The 21,837-nt window shown below is 36.0% G+C and overlaps 1 protein-coding gene and 1 pseudogene across 1 annotated transcript; one reads left to right on the forward strand and one right to left on the reverse strand.

Moving 5' to 3' along the window:
- Positions 1-1,724: 1,724 nt before the first annotated feature.
- LOC107857541 (aminopeptidase P1) lies at positions 1,725-19,200 on the reverse strand. Its single transcript, XM_016702332.2, has 16 exons — positions 18,909-19,200; positions 18,695-18,758; positions 17,859-17,998; positions 16,608-16,892; positions 16,385-16,507; positions 16,025-16,294; positions 14,715-14,801; positions 5,754-5,821; positions 5,073-5,139; positions 4,341-4,475; positions 4,137-4,217; positions 3,213-3,267; positions 2,932-3,036; positions 2,783-2,854; positions 2,320-2,444; positions 1,725-2,089 (listed from the first exon to the last, which is right to left on the reverse strand). The coding sequence occupies exons 1-16, from the start codon at positions 18,999-19,001 to the stop codon at positions 1,928-1,930; spliced, it is 1,932 nt and encodes a 643-aa protein (XP_016557818.2). The 5' UTR covers positions 19,002-19,200; the 3' UTR covers positions 1,725-1,927.
- A 730-nt stretch (positions 19,201-19,930) lies between these two features.
- Positions 19,931-21,034, forward strand: LOC107857644 (annotated as a pseudogene).
- The last annotated feature ends 803 nt before the right edge of the window (positions 21,035-21,837 follow it).

Consider the following 21,837-nt stretch of genomic DNA (forward strand, 5'->3'; position numbering starts at 1 on the left):
CGGTGCACTTATGTACCTCGCTAATGTAACAAGGTCGGATATAGCATTTTCTGTTAATTTACTAGCGAGGTATAGTTCTTCTCCTACGCGAAGACACTGTAACGGAGTTAAGTATATATTGAGGTACCTAAAAGGGACTATTGATATGGGTTTGTTTTATACTAACAAAGCTAGTCTAGATCTTGTTGGTCATGCAGATGCAGATTATTTATCTGACCCACATATAGCACGATCTCAAATAGGCTATGTGTTTACATACGGAGATACTGCAATATCATGGCGATCGACAAAGCAGTCCATCGTTGCGACTTCTTCTAATCATGCTGAAATAATAGCGATCCATGAAGCAAGTAGAGAATACATATGGCTGAGATCAGTGGTACATTCCATCAAAGAAAGATGTGGCCTGAAGCTCGATATCAAGGTACCTACGGTCATATTTGAAGACACTGCAGCATACATAGCTCAATTAAAAGGAGGCTTTATAAAAGTAGATAGAACGAAGCACATTTCGCCAAAGTTATTCTTCACGCATGATCCCTAGAAGAAAGGTGATATTAATGTGCAGAAGATCCACTCTAGTGACAATCCAGCAGATTTGTTCACCAAATCTTTACCAACTTCAACCTTCGAGAAGATGGTACACAGGATTGAGATGCGAAGACTAAAACGGCTAAATCGAGGTCTTCATCAAGGCAAGTAATAATACGTGTTGTACTCTTTTTTCCTTAACCAAGGTTTTTATCCTACTGAATTTTTCCTGGTAAGATTTTTAATGAGGCAACACTCAAATACGTATTTAGAAAATTTCTTTTTCTTTTACATGAACATCAAAAGGGGAGTGTTGTACAAACACATGCACATCCATGTGTCATTTTTGGATGCCATGTGTCTTCTTAAATAAGAAGCAAATCTCTAGTCATCCTTAACCTCTTAAATTGGATAGAAATTATCCAATTTTTTCTCTTGGCTATAAATAGCCTTTGTAAAGAAAGATTCTATGGTGAATGAGATACTACTTCTCTTTGTTATTTTATTATTTTCTTTATACAATTTTATATCATAAGAATATTAATAAATAGTACTCTTTGTTATTTTATTATTTTCTTTATACAATTTTATATCATAAGAATATTAATAAATAGTAGTAGTAAGAACTAGGCATCAAGCTTAAACGAAGTTGGCATAGGCTGTACTCTGTAGAACGCCGAACCTTCTTGTGCATACCAGCTAGTGGTATCCCCGTTGCATCATGGGTCCACACCTGCTTAATACCAAGTTCTCAACCTTGCTACTAGAGCTTTGCCACACCTCCAACTTTTTGTTTAATCATGTACAACTCTATATACAACAGAAAGGTGCCAGCGTGGACAACTGCAACAACTAGACCGTGAGCTTAAAACTAGGTTGACATAGGTACAACGCCGAACTTTGTTTGAGTTCATACTAGTTAGTGGTGCCCCAATGGCGCGCAAGATTCTGGTCCGCCTCTGCGTAAGACCCCGCTTAATACCAAGTTCTCAATCTTGCATCTAGAGCTTGGCTTCATCTTCAGTAGCTGAAGAAATCAACAAATGTCACAGGGTTTTATGTCAGGATGTCATTTTCCTTTTCACTTCTATTTACTACCTTCACTTATTTAGTTCGACTATCTTATGCATATCAATATTTCATTTTCAGCTTTTATTAGAAGAGGGTGTGGAAATTTTTATGCAGGAAAGATGTTGAGCAAAACTTGAAGGGATGCAAGCCTACCCTTTCTTTTTTACAGCACCATTTCCAGATGCTGTAATAAATAATTAAGTATAATAAGAGTATCGTTTTTGCTGTATGAGCACTGCGAATGCTAAATTTTACACTTTATTCAGTTTAAAGCATTGCACTTGGGACCAAGATGAGTGCACTAAACGCCAACCCTGAGGAACACTCAAGCTGAAACAGGTTCAGTAGCCTTCTTCAGCCAATCCATCTCAGATTGATTCAAGCAAGGAGCTAGGATTTCCGAGCATTTAGAGTGATAGTCATTCAACCATTGGATCTCTTCAGGCACCAGAAGGCTCAGATCAATCAATTTCTTCTGATACGGTACCTAGACCCAAAAAGAATACATAAAGAGTAAATTATTATTATAGCATCTTCCGCATGAAAGATTACAACCGGAGAACAAAACTCCAACTTCCTTCTTTATATGTGGACCGTCAAAGTGCAGAATAAGCAAAGGTATAAAAACACGCCAAAAGTGTTTATGCATGTTCTATAGGTGTTCCAAGGGAGTGTGAGAAAATAGACATATACAACAAATAATGCTGAAAAACTTACCCAAGTTATATGCTCAAATGTCAAGTAACCCTTGTCCCCAAAGTTGAATTTAGTATTTCCCTCTTTGACAATAAGCACATTCTCCAATCTTATACCAAATTTTCCATCCTCGTAGTAACCAGGTTCTGGAAAACAATATCACACAGTTAAGATGTTCAAATGTTGAAACCGGAGAATCATGACCCTCAAACAGCAAGATATGATTACCAATGGACTCCGCATTCATTCTAGTAATTTTCTAGTATTAAAAGCAACTTGGGGATTGATTATGACGACAATAGAGATAAGAGACATCTATCAGCTGCATAATTTCATTCTGTAACTTTGAGAGCAGCTTACCAGATATGGAAGCAAAGCTCCACTTACTTATGCGACGGATCAGAAAAATATAAAGCAATAAAAAAAATACAAAGTCAAAGCTTTACTTTCAGTTTGGCCAAAGACTAAATAAAATCAGACTGACCATCTGTGACAGTCATTGAAGCTTGTAGTGGTACATTCTGTGCTGATGGTCTGAAACTAATTTGCTGAGGTCCTGATAAAAGTAGAAAGAGGTGAGTATAACTTTTTACTTTATAAAAGTTCCTTCCCAGTAACTAAAGCACAAGTTACCTTCATGGACATTTAAATAAGACCCAATCCCATGGCCAGTACCATGTCTATAGTCAAGCCCATACTTCCACAACGGAGTTCGAGCAAGAACGTCAAGAGCATAACCTATAAAGTACAGAAAGGCATAAGTAGTCTGCAATTATCTTGAGTATCACATCAGTAAAACAACATTAACTAGAGAGCACTAAATTATTCCAACACAGTTTGTGTGGATTTGCATATTTGTTCGTCCAATCCCCACAAACATTTGTAGACTAAGAAATCATTACATACACTCGTACCAGTTGTTCCATTGGGAAAGCGTGCAATACCCAACGAAATATGTCCTTTGAGAACCTACATAATTCAAGCATCTTTGAGCGTTAAGAGAAATATATGACAAAAGCAAAAGGATGAAAGATTATTCGGCCCCAAAAAGTAGTACGAGAAATATTTCTTAAAGAGAGAAATGTAACCTAGATACAAAACATAGGCTTGTCCACCAAGCATCTACACACCAGGTCACACCCAAAAAAAAAGCATGAATAAAGACCCTTACCCAAAAAAAAGCATGAATAAAGACCCTTTTAAAGCACAACCTGGTCTCTCTCAGTAAATGATGTAATTCCTTCTGCTTCTTTTTTTTTTTTGTGTGTGTGTGTGTGAAGAGGAAGAGGAGGAGGGGAGGGGGGGGGGGTAAATTCAACCCTGTCGTTTTGAAGTAAGGACTCTAGGCTATCTCTTCCTTTGTCTTCTAAAACTGGATATTGTTTATTCTTCCTTGACAAGACCACAGTTTTGAATCAACATGGGCCTTAAAAACAACTTAGAAAACAACTCCAAACAGAAAGCAGTTGTTATAAAGTTATTTCACTCAAGTACTGCTGGAAAAGGAAAATACATACATACATACATACATATATATATATATATAAAGAATAAATAAAATATGTATGTGTGTGTGCGCGTATGTGTATAAAGAATAAATTAAAAGACTTGTTACTTGGTGCAAGCATAGTAAATAGAGCAACTAGCTATACCAAGGATGATAATGGTTTATTTTAGCAAGGGTCTGTTGATGCTTTACAGTAATCCTTAAGGAGGTGTCCACTAACCAAGTAAACAGATAAACCTGAATTGGACATTTGACTTCTCATATGTGTAGTCATAATGACTCAATCAACATGATCAGGTATCACATCTATAATATAACAGGGTTTACATACCGCAGTATAACATGTTTTCTCATGTGGAGTAGGTTTTCCAAAATGAACAGTTCGTGTAACATCAGTTGTTCCATCCAGATACTTCAGCAACAACAGCACCAAACCATCAATTTTAAAGGATCACAAGTTAGAATTAGGAGGTGGTAAGCAAATACAATCCCCAAATATCAGTATCATGACCAAACCAAATGGATATTCACAAACCTGTGCTCCTGAATCACATAAGTAAATTTGATCTGGATCAAGTTCAGCACATGTTCCTGCCTCGGGTGAATAATGGATAATGGCACCATTTGAACCAACAGATGAAATAGTTGGAAAACTCAGACCTCTAAAATGCTGCAGATACACAAGGACAATAAGTTTCTCAGAATGTCAAGTAAAAGAAGAAATACTACTACCAACTTTAAAGATTTCTTTTTTCAAACTAGATCAGACCCAACACAAGACCAATGACAAAATCGTACTTGTTAGAAAACGACAGCAGAAAACAGTCTCATCAGAGAGAAGCACTTGGACATTTGCTACCCCATCATAATCTTAAGGCCTAGTTATTACATGCTATTATCACCTTAACAATACCTTCACATACTTCCTATGTGACTTTATCCATAGACTTTATTCATTCACAGGTTTTGTTTCTTATCTTCAGCCACCCTCTTAAGTTCGTTCTATGTTCTTTATCCTCCCTACAACACAATGTCTATAAACAATACCTTTTTGCATTCTAGCATAGAGAAAATTGGCTACTGTAACATAAATAGAGTTCCAAGTAAAAATTAGCAGTGTCCAGCCGAGAATACAATGAGGGAATGGTAAAACAGAAACAAGTACACCAAAACAAAACCAAGGGGTATCAGCTCAAGGACCTAAGTGGTGAAAAGATCATATGCAAGATACATTATCAACTGGCAAGCTGGTGCATAGAGCCACTACCTCTTTAGATGCCCGGAACTCCTCTAGCTTATCACTTGCAGAAACTTCTGTAAGTCTTTCGGAATCCCTGACATAAGTAAGCAATGGTAAAGTAGATGCAACACAGGGAAAGAGTAAGACTCCACAATATGATTCAAAAAAAAAATCTTATTGGAACACTTGATTGGAAATGAGCTGCAAAGGAGCAGAAGCAACAATGCCCTTCAATTAGTCATGGCGAAGTCTTTTTATCAACTGAGAAACTGAAAACAGGTCAGAAGCTTTTCAAAGTTTAAAAACAAAGAGAAGGCTACTACCACTTCCTTGAAGCACAAAACCGAAAAAATCACTTTCTTTATCTATATATCCAAGAACTAAGGTGGCTAGCCCAAATAAATTCATTTCAGAAAACATTTTGAAATATATTTATAAAAACATTAAAGAAACACTTTATCTCTAAAATATCATCTATATTTAGAAGCGCCACGAGAAGCCAACTCGACCAGAATACTTCTCGGTTAAATAAGTTAAAAAATTACAAATGAAAGAGTAGCTTAACTTCCTAGAGAAACTAAGTCAAAATCAATTAGTGGATCATCTAGGTCAGCAAGCATTACAATGCCAACTATAATAAAATAAATTCGAACTTGAACATTCACAAACCAGCCAAAACCTTGAATTTATACAGGAAGTCAAACTTACTTTAGTTTGTTCTTGCTCATACTCTCAGCCTCCGCAAAGTAACCGGATGCCCCATAGATTTCCTGCATCTGTGATAAACAAAAAGTGTTTGCTACATCAGTCTTTCAATGGAACCTCATCTACAATGCTACAGCTTCTATGAAAACTGAGAAGAAGTATTGACAAACAAGTCCCAGACACTCTACTCAAGTTTTTTTTTTTTTTCGATAAAGGTAACTTTATATTCACATCAAAAACTTAACAGAAAAACTGATGAGATGGGATTTACAAGCCCCAGGGGGTAACAGCTGAACCAAAAACTGAGCACAGAAACTTTACAATTGAGTTATAAAGTCCACTAAGCTTGCTACCTCCCCCACCAAATCTTGCTTACACCAAAAATACAGCAAACTTAAACCTCTTCATCTTGGTTTTTTGAATGCTGCTGGCCTCCCCATCATGGGATCATTTATTCTCTCCTTCCGTCATGTCAACCAGATGCAGGCTGGAATACTTTTCCACCACTCTTCTATGAATCTTCTTCTTCTACCCACTCCTTCCCATTGCCTCAGCAAATCTAAAGTATTCTAAGGCAGTACCCAATTAAGCCAAAGTATATATAACAACATGTTCCATTGACTTGCATAATTGTTCTGCAGTGTACGAATAGGTGACTATCAGTCTCTGCCTCTTTCCCACACATATAATACCTTGAGAAAATCTGCACCTCTTCTTTGCAACACTTCATGAGTTAAACATACTGTTTTAATCACCAACAATGTGAAGCCTGAGACTTTGTGAGGGATTTTGATCTTCCAAATTAATTTCCATCGCCATTCCACGTCCATTGTCTGATTAGAATTCATGCTCCTTGTCTGATTAGAATTCATGCTCCAGTAACATGACGTCACAGTGGAGGTCCCTTTTCTGTGCAATTTCCAAATTGGATTATCAGGTCTCTAAGTGACTCCTGGGAATGCGTTCAATACATGCAGTAAATCTGCAACTCTTCTGATTTCTCAATCATTTAGGGCCCTCCTGAAAATAAGGTCCCATCCTTGGGGACTCCACACTTGCGTCACAGTAGCCATCTGCTGGAGGCTCATAGTATGAAGGTCTAGGAAAAGGGTCTTCAGATTCTCTTCCCCTACCCAGAGCTCATTCCAGCAGCTAGTTTTCACTCCATCTCCAATCTTGAAAGAGAGATTGGGATTAAAGGGTGGCTAAAGCCTTCTGATTGTTAAAGAATGCTAGCAAACACGGCATAATGTATGTGTTAGAAATAAAGTAGGAACAGGAATAGAAAAAAGAATCCTACTTGGAAAAGGATTGCAATGTAGTGACCTAATTGGAAAAAGATTGTAATGTATTGTCCAAGTTGGAAAAGGATTAATGCAGTGTCTATAAATATGGTCTCAGTGTAATAGTGTAGATATAACAATTCACTAATTATATTTTCTCATATGGTATCAGAGAGCCGGTGAGAAACTCACAGGTCACCATGTATCAATTTCCGGCAACTATCAGGGCTGATTTATGCCATCATCTATTTTTGTCAGTGACTCTAGAAATCCGATCACTAATGTAGCATTTTTTTTCCAGCGGGGTAGTGCCATCATTCTGACCCTACCCATCATTTTTCTCAGATTTTGATCATTTTTCAGCAGTCAAACATAATTTTCCGGCAATCCAATACAATTTCTACAAACGTTCATCACTGATTTCAATTTAGTCCTAGGATTAAGTCCGAACCCTTAATCAGGAGATCAGATAATCAAATGTCACAGTTCATGAAGAATCGACGAGGGGAGGTCGTTTTGGAAGATCTCGGCCTAGGTGTAGTTATTATAATAGGCTTGAACACACTTGTGACATATGCTACACTAAGCCTAAATACAATTATTGTAATAGGCTTAGACATACTAGTGAAATATGTTATTCTTTGCATGATCACCCACCTAAAATTGCTCATGTTGCTCGATCTAACACCATAGGTAATCAATGGGTAGGAATATAATAAGTATCTTCAGTATCGAGCAAGTAAGAAGATATCTCTACAAGTAGCATCAACTGCACAGTCTCCTATCATGCATTGTGGACTATGATGCTTCTGATCATATTTCTGGCGATAAATCACTTCAGTCAAATATTGTTTATTCACGGTCTCTGCCAATGGTAACCAAACCAAAGCAAAAGGAGATAGGCAAGATAACCCCCTATCCTCTGTCACTTTTAATTAGGCTTTTTATGTCTTTGATTATTCTTTTAATCTTGCATCCGTAAGTCGCTGACTCATGCCCTAATTGTGGCATACTATTATGTCATGACCACACTGCAGTATGGGGCAAACAATTGATGTAGAATATGAATCACAAGGCCTCTATTACCTTAACTCTCCTAGTTCCTCCATAGAATGTCCAGTTACAGATGGTCTGGATGTATTTTCACAAATTTTTGGGGCATCCTAGTTTGTTCAAGCTACAAAAAATGGTGTCTAGTTTGTCTAGTCTTTCCACATTAGATTGTGAGTCGTGTCAACTTGGGAAACACGCACGAACTACCTTTCAACGTAGCGTTGAGAGTCGTGCAGAGTCTTATCCTTTAGTAGAGTCAATTTAGAGTTGGGATTTCGTTATTTGTTAGATTCCTTGATGATTATTCAACATGTACTTGGATTTTCTTGATGAAAGATCGCTCTGAATTGTTTCCTATATTCAAGAGCTATTGTGTGGAAATAGAAAATCAATTTGTGTCTTTATTGATCCTTTCATAGTGATAATGCCTTAGAATATTTTCCCTCTCAATTTCAACAATTTAAGACTCCTCAAGGAATTATTCATTAGACTTCTTGTCCTTACACCCCTCAACAGAATGGAGCAGCAGATAGGGCTAGGCATATTTTGGTTCAAATCGAAAAAATAAAAAAACCAAAATGAAATTTAATTTTAGTTTCGATTTTTTGATTTTTCGGATCGGTTTCGGTTTCAAATTTTAGAAATTTAGTTAAACGGTTCGATTTTCAGTTCTTAAAAAAAAATCGGTTAAACCAAAATATTATAAATAAATATATATATATATATATATTGTATAAATATATAATAAGTAACCCAAACTTATGCATAATGTAGTTATGTATTATGTTAAGCTTATGGTTATTTCATTTCATTTCATACATGTTAAATTATTTATATTTGAAAATGAAAAACAGGTTTGAAAAAAATCATTTTCTAAAAAAATCATCAATTTTAAATGGCCAATCATGACTAAGAAAGACTTACTACTTTAATCTTCAAAACTGAAATAAAAATCTGAAACAACCGAACCAAATTTGTAGAAATCGAACCAAACCGAATTTATTTCGATTTGATTACTGTTGTCATTTTCGTCAACCCGAACACCAAAAAACTAAACCACCAATCAAACCGAACAAACCGAATGCCCAGACCTAGCAGCAGAGAGAAAGAATAGGCACCTCATCGAGACTGCTTCGAATTCTTTTCATTTAATCCCAGGTTCCACTGCGTTTTTAGTGCGATGCAGTTATCTCATTCAATTTAATTAATCGAATGCCCTCATCTTTCATTCAAAATCAAATTCCTTATTTAGTACTGCTTCCTCATTCACCTCTATACTCTCTTCCCCTCGTGTCTTTGGAAGAGCATGTTTTGTTAATAACTTCACCGTTGAGAAAGATAAGAACCTCCCATGCTCTCAAATGTGTCTTTCTTAGATATTCTCACAAAAGAGGTACCATTGTTACTCACCTACTCACCTGATCGTTGTTAATACCTTATGTCAGTTGATGTCACATTCCTTGAGTCTCAACCTTACTTCACATCTTCTTCTGATCCTGATCATCCTAACATATATAAGGTTTTACTTATATCAACTTTTGAGGATCCGAAGTTACTTCTACATCTCCATATGTAGTGCCACCAGTCTTACCTGCACCAACTTTTAGGAATATACAATAACTTCTACAACTCCATTCATAGTACCACCACTCTTAACTTATCATCGTCGTTCACATACAACATCAGGCTCAGATGATCCCTGTCTTACACGTGACCCTGCACCGACTACAGACTTGTCTCCTCCTAATCAACTGATTGCGCTTCAAAAAAGTAAACAATCTACACGTGACCCTGCACCTACTACAGACTTGTCTCCTCTTAATCAACTGATTGCACTTCAAAAAGGTAAACAATCCACTCATAATACTAACCCTCATTATACCCTTTTAAGTTTTCATCGTCTATCAACACCCCATAATGCCTTTGTACCATCTTTAGCCTTTGTCTCCATCCCTAAGTCTACAAAAGAAGCACTTTCTCATCCAAGATGGAGACAAGCTATGATTAACGAGATGCCTGCTTTACATTCAAGTAGTACTGGGGAGTTTGTTCCTCTCCCTTCAGGGTTGGTTGTCATTGGGTTTATGCAGTGAAAGTTGGTCTGGTCTGGACGCCATATTGATCAATTTAAGGCTCGCCCTGTTGCCAAATGATATACTAAGATATTTGGGCTTGATAACAGTGATACTCTCTCCTGTGGATAAAATAACATATGTTCATCTTTTTCTATCCATGGTTGTTGTTCGCCATTGGCCTCTTTTTCAATTGAATATTAAGAATGTTTTTCTCTATGGAGACCTACAGTGGAAATTTATATAGAGCAACCACCTAGTTTTGTTGGGCGGGGCGGGGGGTCTGGATCTGGTGTGTCGATTGTGTCGGTCACTTTATAATCTAAAACAATCTCCTTGAGTCTGGTTTGGAAAGTTTAGTATAGTAGTTAAGGAGTTTGGCACGATTCGTAGTGAAGCAGACCACTGTGTTTTATCAACATTTTACTCGAAATCTATGTATTTCTTTGGTGGTTTACGTTGATGATATCGTTATTGCCGACAATGATCAAGATGGTATCACTAATTTGAAGCAACATCTCTTTCAGTATTTCCAAACTAAAGACCTCGGCAGGCTGAAGTATATAGGTATTGAGGCTGCTCAATCCAGATCAAGTATTGTTATTTCTCAACACAAGTATGCCTTAAACATTCTTGAGGAGATAGAAATAATGGGATGTAGATCCATTAACACTCATATGGATCCAAATACCAAACTCCTATCAGGACTGGGGAGCCAACCAGTGATCCTAGAAGATATAGGTGTCTAGTTGGTAAGTTGAATTATCTCACAGCGACTAGACCCGACATTTCCTATCCTGTGAGTATTGTAATAAAATTTATGGATTCTCCATATGATGGTCATTGGGATGCAGTTGTTCGCATTCTGCGATATATAAAGTAAGCTTTAGGAAAAAGACTACTCTTCGAGGATCAAGGTCATGAGCAAATCGTTGGATACACAAACGTTGACTGGGCAGGATCAAACAGCAATGGATTGTAGCAATTTGTGAGCTAGTTTGGATCAAACAGTTGCCGAGAGAACTAAAATTAGGAGAAATCGGTAAGATGGAACTTGTGTGTGATAATCAACTGGCCTTCATATCGCATCAAATCCAGTGTTTCATGAGAGGACTAAGCACATTGAGATTAATTGTCACTTTGTTGGAGAAAAGATACTCTCGAGAGATATTGTTACAAAATTTGTAAAGTCAACTGACCAAACTTGCAGATATCTTTACCAAGTCCCTCACCGGTCCTCGTATTAATTACATTTGTAACAACCAAGGTACAAATGATTTGTATGCACCAGCTTGAGGGGGAGAGTTAAAATTATAGTAGGAACAAGAATAGTAAATAGAATCCTACTTGGAAAAGGATTGCAATGTAATGTCCTAGTTGGAAAAGGATTCTAATTATTGAATGTATGCTTTAGAATTGCAAAGTTTTTACTGCAGTAATTTTATAAAGATATAGTCAACTAGTTAGCCCTTTTAATTGGGAGTTGATCTCTATTTGAATTTTGAATAAATAGTATTTTTTAGACTTCAAGAGTCAACTTTCTTTCTTGTTATTCATTCGTTTAGTATTTTTATTCTTTTCTTGCAATTTCTTCTCTTGTAAAAAACAACTGGTATCATAGCTATTTTTCTTGAAGGGCCTATGAGTGAAAAGATGGATTCTGAAAATAGTTTTTCACGAATGGCTCCACCGGCTGTTGATGGTGAAAATTATCAATTATGGCTGTGAAAATGGAAACTTACTTGGAGACTCTTGATCTTTATGTGGAATAGGATTATGAAATTAATCTGCTGCCAAATAATTCCACCAAAGCCCAAATCAAAAGTCACAAGGAAAAGAAAACCATAAAGTCTATTATGTCTCTCATATCACCAAAAGAAATTTGAGATTATCTAAAGAAAGAATATGCTGGAGATGAAATAATCTGCGGAATGCAAGTACTGAATTTAATAAGAGTTCGAGTTGCAGAGAACGCAAGACTCTAAGACAGTCAAAAAATACTCGGACATATTACTTAGCATTGTTAACAAGGTATGATTCCTAGGTACTGAATTTAACGATTCAAGACATGTTGAAAAAATTCTTGTTACAGTGCCTGAAAGATATGAAGCATCTACTTTGGTAAATACACAAGATCTGTCCAAGATTACCTTGGCAGAGTTGTTAAATTCTTTTCAGGCATCGAAGCAAAGGAGACTTATGAGGCAAGATAGTATAGTTGAAGGAGCCTTAGCAGCCAACCGCAAAACTCAAAGCAGGGGTAAAAATTTTAAAAATTATCCACCTTGTGAGCACTGCGGAAAAATGAGCCATCCACTATACAGATGTTGGAAAAGGCCAGATGTGAAGGGCAGCAAGTACAATCAGCTTGGTCATGAAGCATTGATTTGCAAAAACAAATTTGAGCACCATAAAGGAGATGCAAGTGTGGTCAATAAAGAATAAGACCATATTTTTATTGCAACATGTATCTCAAGCAAGGTTTCAAAAAATTTTGACTGATTGATAGCGGTTGCACCAACTACGTGACTTATAACAAGAGTTTGTTCAAAGAATTAAAGCTTACTGAAATATCGAAAGTTGGGATCTAAAATAGTGACCAAATTCCTGTTGAAGGAAAAGGAACTGTTGTTATCAAAATAAGTTCAGGTAACAAAGCAATTTCAAATGTTCTTTATGTACCGGATATTGATCAAAACTTGTAGAGTATTTGCCAGTTAAAAAAGAATACTTTGTATCCTTTGAGGATAAGCATTACTTCATCAATGGTGCTGGAAAAGAAGTGTTAAACATTAAGATGAGAACAAACATTTCTCATTTGATCCAATAAAAGATGTTTCTGTAGAAAATGAAAAAGATCATAGGCTGAAAAACTTAGAAGATCCTCTCATTGAAAAAGTACAAGCAAAATGTAAACCTACTAGGTTTAAAGGAGCTTACAATGTTCCTAAAGGAAATAAAGCATTGGAGAAGTTATCTATGTTTCTAGAAAATAAAATGGGTAACTTCAAATTCAAGATGCAAAAGAAGCAGGAATACACGCCAAAAGGATTTAGTAGTCAAGGGTTGCATTCAAGAGTAGAAGTAAATTTAGTTCACTACAAGTCCAAAGATGAATCTGCAAATTTATTCACAAGGTCGCTTGCGGTTATCAAGTGTGGAGATTCCAAGACAGAAGACCAAAATTTTGCACTTCCTAAAGCAAGAAAAAGTGTTGAATATTTGCTTTAGAATTGCAAGTTTTTACTGCAATAATTTTATTAAGATTTAGTCAACTAGTTAGCCCTTTTAATTAGGAGTTGATTTATATTTGAATTTTGAATAAACGGTATTTTTTAGACTTTAGGAGCTCAGTATTTTCAGCACGTCTTTTTGCTTATTTTTAGGTTTGTAGGTTATTATTTCTATTACAAATTGTATTCTCAGGTTGCAGTGAAAATATTGGTCTTTCAACTTCAGTTCATAAGCTTTCTTTCTTGTTTTTCGTTCCTTTATTATTTTTATTCTTTTCCTGCAATTTCTTCTCTTTTAAAAACCAACAGTAATGTAGTGCCTTAGTTGGAAAAGGATTACAGAGTAGTAGTTTCCTAATTGGAAATGGATTAGTATAGTATCTATAAATATGGTCTCAGTGTAATAGTGTAGATCCAACAATTCAATAATGTTCTTATTATATTTTCTCACAGTATGTATACCAACATGGCTAAGCTACTAAGTTGCATCACCTATATCGATCTTTTACTTCCCTTATGCTCTACTTTCTGCTAAATCTGCATTCATTCCAGAGGTTATAGATCTGACAACTTCCTTCCATATGATTTTAGGTCTACGTTATCCCTTTTAATACTATCAATCATCACGGTAACACATGCTATTTCATGTACTATTTCGGTAATGAAAAATACAATTCAAGATGGAAGAATGCAACTATGGTTTTGAATTACATTGTCCACGGACAACAACCAGTTAGCCTCTTTTTATCCCCATTCATTGCTTGCTCCGTTGCTCTTCCGATCAGTTCATTTTATTTTTTATGGGTTACTTTTTAGTGGTTAACTTTTTATATGGTGTTTCTTTTGTTGATTATTTGTTATTTTTCTAATCTTGCATTATTTTGTTGTTGTTTATCATATTGTAGTTGACATCATCCCAACTCCCACTAAAGGAAAACTCTAGCTGTTTGGCCGGGGCCACCATACCCACTTAACTAAATCCTGGGTCCACTGCTGTAGGTAGATCCTGTGTTATCCACCGGGAGATGGATGGTGTCTTCCATATTCCGTAGAGTAATGATGATAAGAAAGACAACCTACCCACAGGTTGCGGGTATGCTTTCATGCTGCACAGTTATTTCAGTTTCAAAAAAAAAAAAAAAAAACACAACCAGCCCACGTGTAGAAACAACACATTAACATAATCATACAATTTGGGAGACGATGTCAGGTGCAATAGGCGATAATTAACCATAAGGTTATTTACCTCTGAGAAGATTTTCAGTAAATTGTCAGCGACAACACGAAAAAAGAAAACAAAGGCTCTAAGAAGCTATCATTTACCTGCTTATCCAGCCAGGCGAGATACTGCACGACAGCTGCCCCATCCCGAATGTGGGCGTTCTTCAATCCTTCCATCTCAACAGGGTTCTAGAAATACAATCCAGTCATTTAGAATGAACAGTAAGATCTAGAGAAAGAACTAAATCACAAAACACACTACATTTCCGAAATCCTAAGTATATTTGGCAACTTCTAAGAGGCACTACCAAATGATCTTGGTGATCTGTTCCTCTGTCTGGCGGAACGGATCCTAAATTGACAGAGGCAAAGGTCTCAAAAATTAGGGGTTGAGCCGGTGAAGAATGGAGCATTAAACAAGAGAAACAAAGAAAATAACATCATTATTCCCAACAAAGAGCAATGCAAGGAGATCATTGTTACCCCAAAACCACAAGGGATTCAATTTTGTAATTATGGAAGCTGGTGTAATAATCCTTACCAGCAAAATATTAAGCTAGTACGGGTGAAGCTGGCTCATATGAAACTCTTTGATGTCGACAAATCTGGCTACGAGAAGGAATATAGAACCCAATTGAACTAAGCTTTGGTTAGTCATAAAATCCAAGGGAAGCGTTTAAATACTACAAGTAGATGCATTTGACCAAATGGAAAAATGGAAAATAAGGGAAAACAATCACCATGATTTTACTATACTTCACCAAAAAAACCTCTAAATTGAATTTAGATATTTTCAACCAAATTATAACTGAAAAGAAAAATGACAATCCATGAAATCATTTTTCAATGACGGAGGTGTCCGTGCCAACTTGCATGCACCTTGACTATCCACCCGCTACCGCTACCGGGCTACTTTGTCTGCTTCGGCAAATGAAGGGAATCATCCTAGTGTTTTTAGCCTATGCTGGGATTTGAACCTGAAATGTCATGGTTCTCCTCCACTCCATTACCATTATCACACCCTTGAGTATGCCGCCAAACTAGGAAAATCATAAAGGTCCACGATGTTCGAAATACTACCATACAAGTGTCCTTTACTCGGGTTCAGTATGAAATGTTGTGGCATATTGTACAACATCGAGGAATAAAGATGTTGTAAAATTTGGCAGCCTTCAACTTTTAATCTTAGCCTACTTAATTTTAACTGATGTACTAAACTTGTATTTTTGTTTGCCTATACATCAAGCAATCCCTTTCCTCTTCTTGTTTCTTATTTTCTTTCACAGTGGAGAACTGATTCATTACCCAATAAGCAACTAACAAAGTCTGTGGAAACTACCAAACTTACAATCACCAAAAAACTCGAGACAACTTTCTTGGGGATAAGAATATTCCTGGGTAGTATGAATCACCTTTAGGGCTTTCGCAAGAGCCAATGGTGACTGCTTAAGGAGAACTTTATCAGCATTCAGTTTCAAGTACAAAGCAAAGCAGCATGCACCAGGGTCAACCCAAATGAGGTCAGCCTTGCCACAATCAGTCTCCGTGTTTCTTGAAGATCCGGTTGGAGTTTTGTCGACTGAGGAAGGGGTGAGTTGATCAGATGCAAGTAGAACTGCATCTGAGCTAACTTCTCCATATTCCCGTACCAAAATTCCATTTTCCTTCATGTAAGAGTTTGCCTGGGACATGAACATGCTTGCTTAAGGGCAGAAAATAGAAGATGCAAATGTATTGAACTTAAATCAAATGATTATGCAATGCACATGCACCTCAGATGACAACTTCCTTTTATCCACATAGAAGAAGGTCGAGTTCAACGTCACAATAGCAAATGCATGAACAACCGGGCTATATGATACATCTGTACCACGGACGTTATACAACCAGGCCACCTGCAAAATGCAATCATATCAGAGAAACAAAGAGTATATACAACCAAATTCACTGAAACAGCAAAATGACTATATTTGAATTCAGAGTTTACAGATTTACCTCATCAAGTGCTGTTATTATCATAGCACGAGTTTTTTCCTTTACAAGCTTTTCTCTCAAATCTTTCAACTTATCTGCGACAGAGCAACCAGCAAATTCTAAGGGATGCACGATCAAGGGATTTGTTTCAGTGGGTGGCTGATCTTTCCAGACTTCATCTACCAAGTTTCTAGCTGTCGGAACCAACTTTTGTTGTTTCTTAGCAAAAGCACGATCCCATTTCTGTGCAGTATCTACTGATATACACCATGGATCAACACCAATAGCCGCATCCTTTGGCAGATTCTAGTATATAGCACATAAATCACATATGTTAACTAAAATTGAATCTCAAGAAGTTCCTACTAACTAACCTGAAATTTCAGAAGAAGATCATAGCACACACGTTCATTATTTCAGAGGAGACAGCATAACTAAAGGGAAAATCTGGATAGGGGAACAAAAGTTCTTGAAACGTAACAATACTTCTTGATTGCTAATGATGTGAGAGAGAGCAGTTGTCAGGACTTTTAAGATTTTATTTCACACTCCTGACTCCTCTCCTCTGATATCATCAAAGGCATACTAGATGTGTTTTTTTCTTCTTTTCTTCTATTTTATGTTTATAAGATATATCAAGTCTATAAAATTTGTTCTATCCCTGTAAACTCATTTAACCAACTGGGCAATTATAGTCGCCAGGGTTAGCTCAATTGGAAAAGGTGTGAGACTCACCAGGATTAGCTCAATGCGAAGGTGAGAGACTTGACTTAGGTCATAAGTTCAAACATTTCTCCTAGCAAACTAAGTCAAGTATTTAAGTGGAGAAGGGTAGAGGGGTGGGGCCATTATTCCCGGGTTCCGAATGTTGCTGTTGGTCCAATGGGTTGGCTCTAGGTGGATTTTTCAATCTTCTGGAAAAAAAAAACTAGGTAACTAAATATCTTAGGAGTCCCTCTCAATTTATGTGGCATATAGGCCTATAACCTGTCTCAAAAAGAATGTCATACTTTTGAAAATAATTTAAAACTTTAAAACTTTTTATTTTACCCATACTGAGATGATTTATAGCCACACAAATAGTTTTAGACCACACATTTAAAAAGTTCATGTTTCTTTCCTAAACTCGCTGCCTAGTCAAACACCACCAAATAAATTGGAATGGGGGAATAGCATTTTGCTCACCAACTCTAAAATAGGCTAATTATTTGTGTAATATACAAGTCTTCACAAAATGCAACCAATTGTAAGAAACCAAGAAGGTTTACTCACATCTGCCATCCAAATGTCAACAGCAGGGTCTTCTCCCATACGCATGAGCTTCCATTGGTCACTAAGCTGCTGGGCTGCCTGCAAGAAATAGCGTCCATCCGTCCACAGGAAAGCTCCATTCATTGTTATGAGTGCAAGACCTATCGTAGTAAACTTAACATTTAAATTGAGTTCTGTCCACTTTATATGATGCCGAAATGCACTAAAAACGATTATCACAGCAATAACGATTTATCATCGGGATATGCAAACAGTGTTGTCAGCGGCGCGCGCTTAAGCTATAAGTTGAGGCTCAAAACGTTCTGACTGCTTCGCCTTGCCACACACTTCGGTGTGTTCATCAAGGTCCTCTGGCATATTTTTCCTTGACAATGAGCCTCTTATGAAGAGGCGAACTAAACAATTGATATTTCACTTCATCATTAAAAAAAATTCAATTTCTTTGTCCATACATTTGCCGCTCATGCTTATAATTATTAATCATGGACTAAACATATGTGTGTTTCTGTGTTTTCCCCTTCGCACCTTTTTTTCATTAAGGCTTACACTTTATTTTCATTTTGGGCTTAAAACGCTTTTTGCTTTTGATGACACTGTATGCAAATGGATAATTAAAAAATTAGCAGAAACATATATCAATTTAACTCCTCTGAATATGTTGTTGTTGTTGTATATATTAATTTAACTCCATTTTATATGATGCTGAAATGCACTAAAAAGGATTATCACAGCAATCACGATTCATCAACAAAAAAGTTAGCAGAAAAAACTAAATCAATATAAGTGACGGATCAATGATGAAAGAAAAAAAAAAGTGGGATAAAAAGAGGACAAACCAGCACTTCCAGTGAATCCAGAGACAAAATCGCGCCTCTTGTCCCGTGCAGAAACATATTCGCTCTGTAAAAATCACCGAACAAGAAATAGAAATTAGACCTAGGAACACACTTGAATAGATAATGGTGATACAATCATAAACCAAAAAAAAACAAATAAAAAATTGAATTCAAATTGTTTCGGATGATTTGTGATTCAATACATCCACAAAACCTGATGATAATCTTCGGAAGGAACGACCAAAGCATGGAGAGGAGGAGAATGAGAAGACATCAAAGACCTCAGAGCAGCGAGAATTTCCGCCATCGCTTCTTTTTGGGAATCGAGCAGAGAAAGGGAGAGGAGACTTGCAGGAGATTGATTGTAAGTATTATACTGTATTTGTTCTCAATATAGTCAATTCAATACTTATAACCAAAATAATTTGTTCAATTCGAGGAATATCCAAAACAAGATTGCACTTGCATTCCCCACGTTGCTCTGCCCACACTAGACATTATTGGATTGGGTTTTTATTTGATTTTTAAGTAAGTATTCCGTTGTTCCACAATAAATTAATTGTTAAATTTTGACATACATATTAAAAAAAAAAATAAAGACATAAATTTATCATATTTTTTTATTTTTATCCTCTTCAAAAAGTAGAGACACATGATAAAGTAAAAATACATGATACATCACTCCCAATACACATTTAATAGAGGGTAAATTTAGAAAAAAAATTTCAACATTTACCTTAAATTGTCAACCATTCACTTATTTTGAAATATTAAAATTGCTCCAACGATTTACTTATTTTGAAACGGGAGTAATATTTTAAATAATTGAATATAGTAATAAAATAAGTAAAAAATTCATTTCATTGTTTGAAAAAATATTTTTAAGAAAATAATTTTCATCAAAAATAACTTCCTACCGAATAAACCCATAATCTAATGGAGTTCTGCTAAAGTTGTAACATTAGCACTATATATTGTAGCAATGCGGAAGAACATTGTTTAGCTCATTACTCCCTCCGTCTCAAATTACCCGTCCAAAATTGAGATAACACATTGATTAAGAAAAATAATTATAACATGGCTAGTTTACCATAGCACTCCTATTAAATGATGTTTACATTTTAATTTGAAGAAAAAGTAATTAATGTAAAAGGTAAAACAAGGAAAAAAATTTATCTCTTCTTGATTAATAAAAAAAAAATAAGTAAAATGAGAAATCAAATTAGGAAATTTGGAATGGGTAATTTGGGATGGAGAGAGTATTTTTTAGCAACGCGGAAAAATATTTTTAGCTCAACAATTGGTAATTAATATAGATTGAAAATAGTTTACACTTTAACATTATTATTTATAAAATAAAACAAGGGAAAAGGGTCAAAAATACCCCTTTACTTTGAAAAATTAGTCAACTTTACCCTCCGTCATACTTTGGGGTCATATATACCCCGCCGTTGTGAAAGTTTATAAATGTGCCCTTCAACTTAATGGAATGGACCAAATAACACTAATTGACTCGTTTTTAATAAATCCAAACCCGACCCGATCCATCAAAGAGACCCAAATAAATAGACACAATAGATGGGTTTCTCAGATACTTGATTTCAAAATTAGAGCTTTTCTCCCTCACTATTATAGGTTGAATTTTCCAAACAAAATTACTCCCCTTTCACTATACTAATGACACATAATGTAAGAGAACATCGTTCTTTCTTCTAACAAGGAGATTTTGTATGTTTGCAGGAGTTACTACAGATGCACCTAAGACTAATGCAGAATTGTTGGGCAACAATGCAAGTGCAAAGGTCCGATGATGATCCTGCACTATTTGAGATCACATACAAAGGGGCACAGACTTGTGACCAAACTTTTCACTCTTCTACACAACCAAAATCGCCAAAGAAACATGAACTCAAGAAACAAGCTAACAATTCAAAAACAGTATAATTGAACCAAATATCGCGAATTTTCAAGAGAATTTGAGAATGAATACTAATGATTTGGACAAGAAAGAAGCAAGATGTTCTTTTCAGTTTTCACCTACATTCTTTGGTTTCGTAGATGAAAATCATGTCACAAGTTGATGATAATTTGGTTGGAGATTATTCGCCATCTTTTATGTCTCCTACAACCCCTGAATCAAATTACTTCTCATTACCAAACTGCTAGATGAATGGTTCGCGGAGAATTCATAACGTGCACCATTCAGAATCAGACCTCCCTAATTTGTTCTCAGCTAACACTTCATCAACAAGTCCTCCAATTATAGGCTTGGAGTTTCCACTTGAACGTGTGGAGCTAGATCCAAATTTTCCATTTCATAACTCAGAATTTTTCAGATAAAATGTCAAAAAAAGACCATGAAAATGAATTATTTTTTATCACTGAATTCTATTCTTAATGTAGTATAGAAGTGCTTGTACAAATTAACAAGAAAACTTGCCAAGGATAGTAATAAGGGGGTCTGGACCACACGTGACAAAAGAGTTTTAAAATGAGGTGTAGATGACACAAGTCTTAATTATTAGGTGGAGGTGACAATTACTTTATTATGGATTAAAAAAGTTGGGAAAGTTTGAAAATAACCCACAAGTTTTTAAATTTACACTTTGATCTAAATGTTAGCCTATATAATGGAAAACGGAGAGAAAAAAGGCATTTTTCTCTCTCTTCTCACTCTTTGTTGATTTCTCTCTCTTAGCGATTTTTGTTGTTTGTTGCTGCTGCTTCATTCATCATCTTTTGCTTTATTATCATCATCTTCTACTTCATTATCATCTTCATCTTGTTCTTGTTGACCATTTGTTGTTGTTATTGTTACCGCTATTGTTGCTATTTGACCAATTTCTTAGGTCAAATTTTGTTTCTAACATCACTTTCCACTTTGGCATTACTTTATAGGAGACGTTGGTAAGTCAAATTATGATTTTTAGTTGAATTTGTCATCTGGGTAACTGATATTGTGTTGTTGTTTTCCAACAATGGATAGAACCCAATCATGAATCCAACATAAAATCTATCTATTTGAACAGATAAATCATCTGTTGCGGCAGATGAGACATCTGTTTCAAAGAAAGATTGATATGTTAGATTCATGTTTAAGCAGATGGCTCATCTGTTGCAACATTTGACATATATGTTGCAAC

This window comes from Capsicum annuum, chromosome 2 (genome assembly GCF_002878395.1).
Source record: "Capsicum annuum cultivar UCD-10X-F1 chromosome 2, UCD10Xv1.1, whole genome shotgun sequence".
In the NCBI taxonomy this organism is placed as follows: domain Eukaryota; kingdom Viridiplantae; phylum Streptophyta; class Magnoliopsida; order Solanales; family Solanaceae; genus Capsicum; species Capsicum annuum.

Excerpts from the sequence above, each read along its gene's own strand:
- LOC107857541 (XM_016702332.2), bottom strand. The coding sequence starts at position 19,001 with ATGGCGGAAATTCTCGCTGCTCTGAGGTCTTTGATGTCTTCTCATTCT. Across the intron at positions 3,037-3,212 it reads CTTTCCCAATGGAACAACTG|GTTATGCTCTTGACGTTCTT; the intron begins GTACGAGTGTAT and ends TGTACTTTATAG. Across the intron at positions 2,445-2,782 it reads TTCAATGACTGTCACAGATG|AACCTGGTTACTACGAGGAT; the intron begins GTCAGTCTGATT and ends ATTGTTTTCCAG.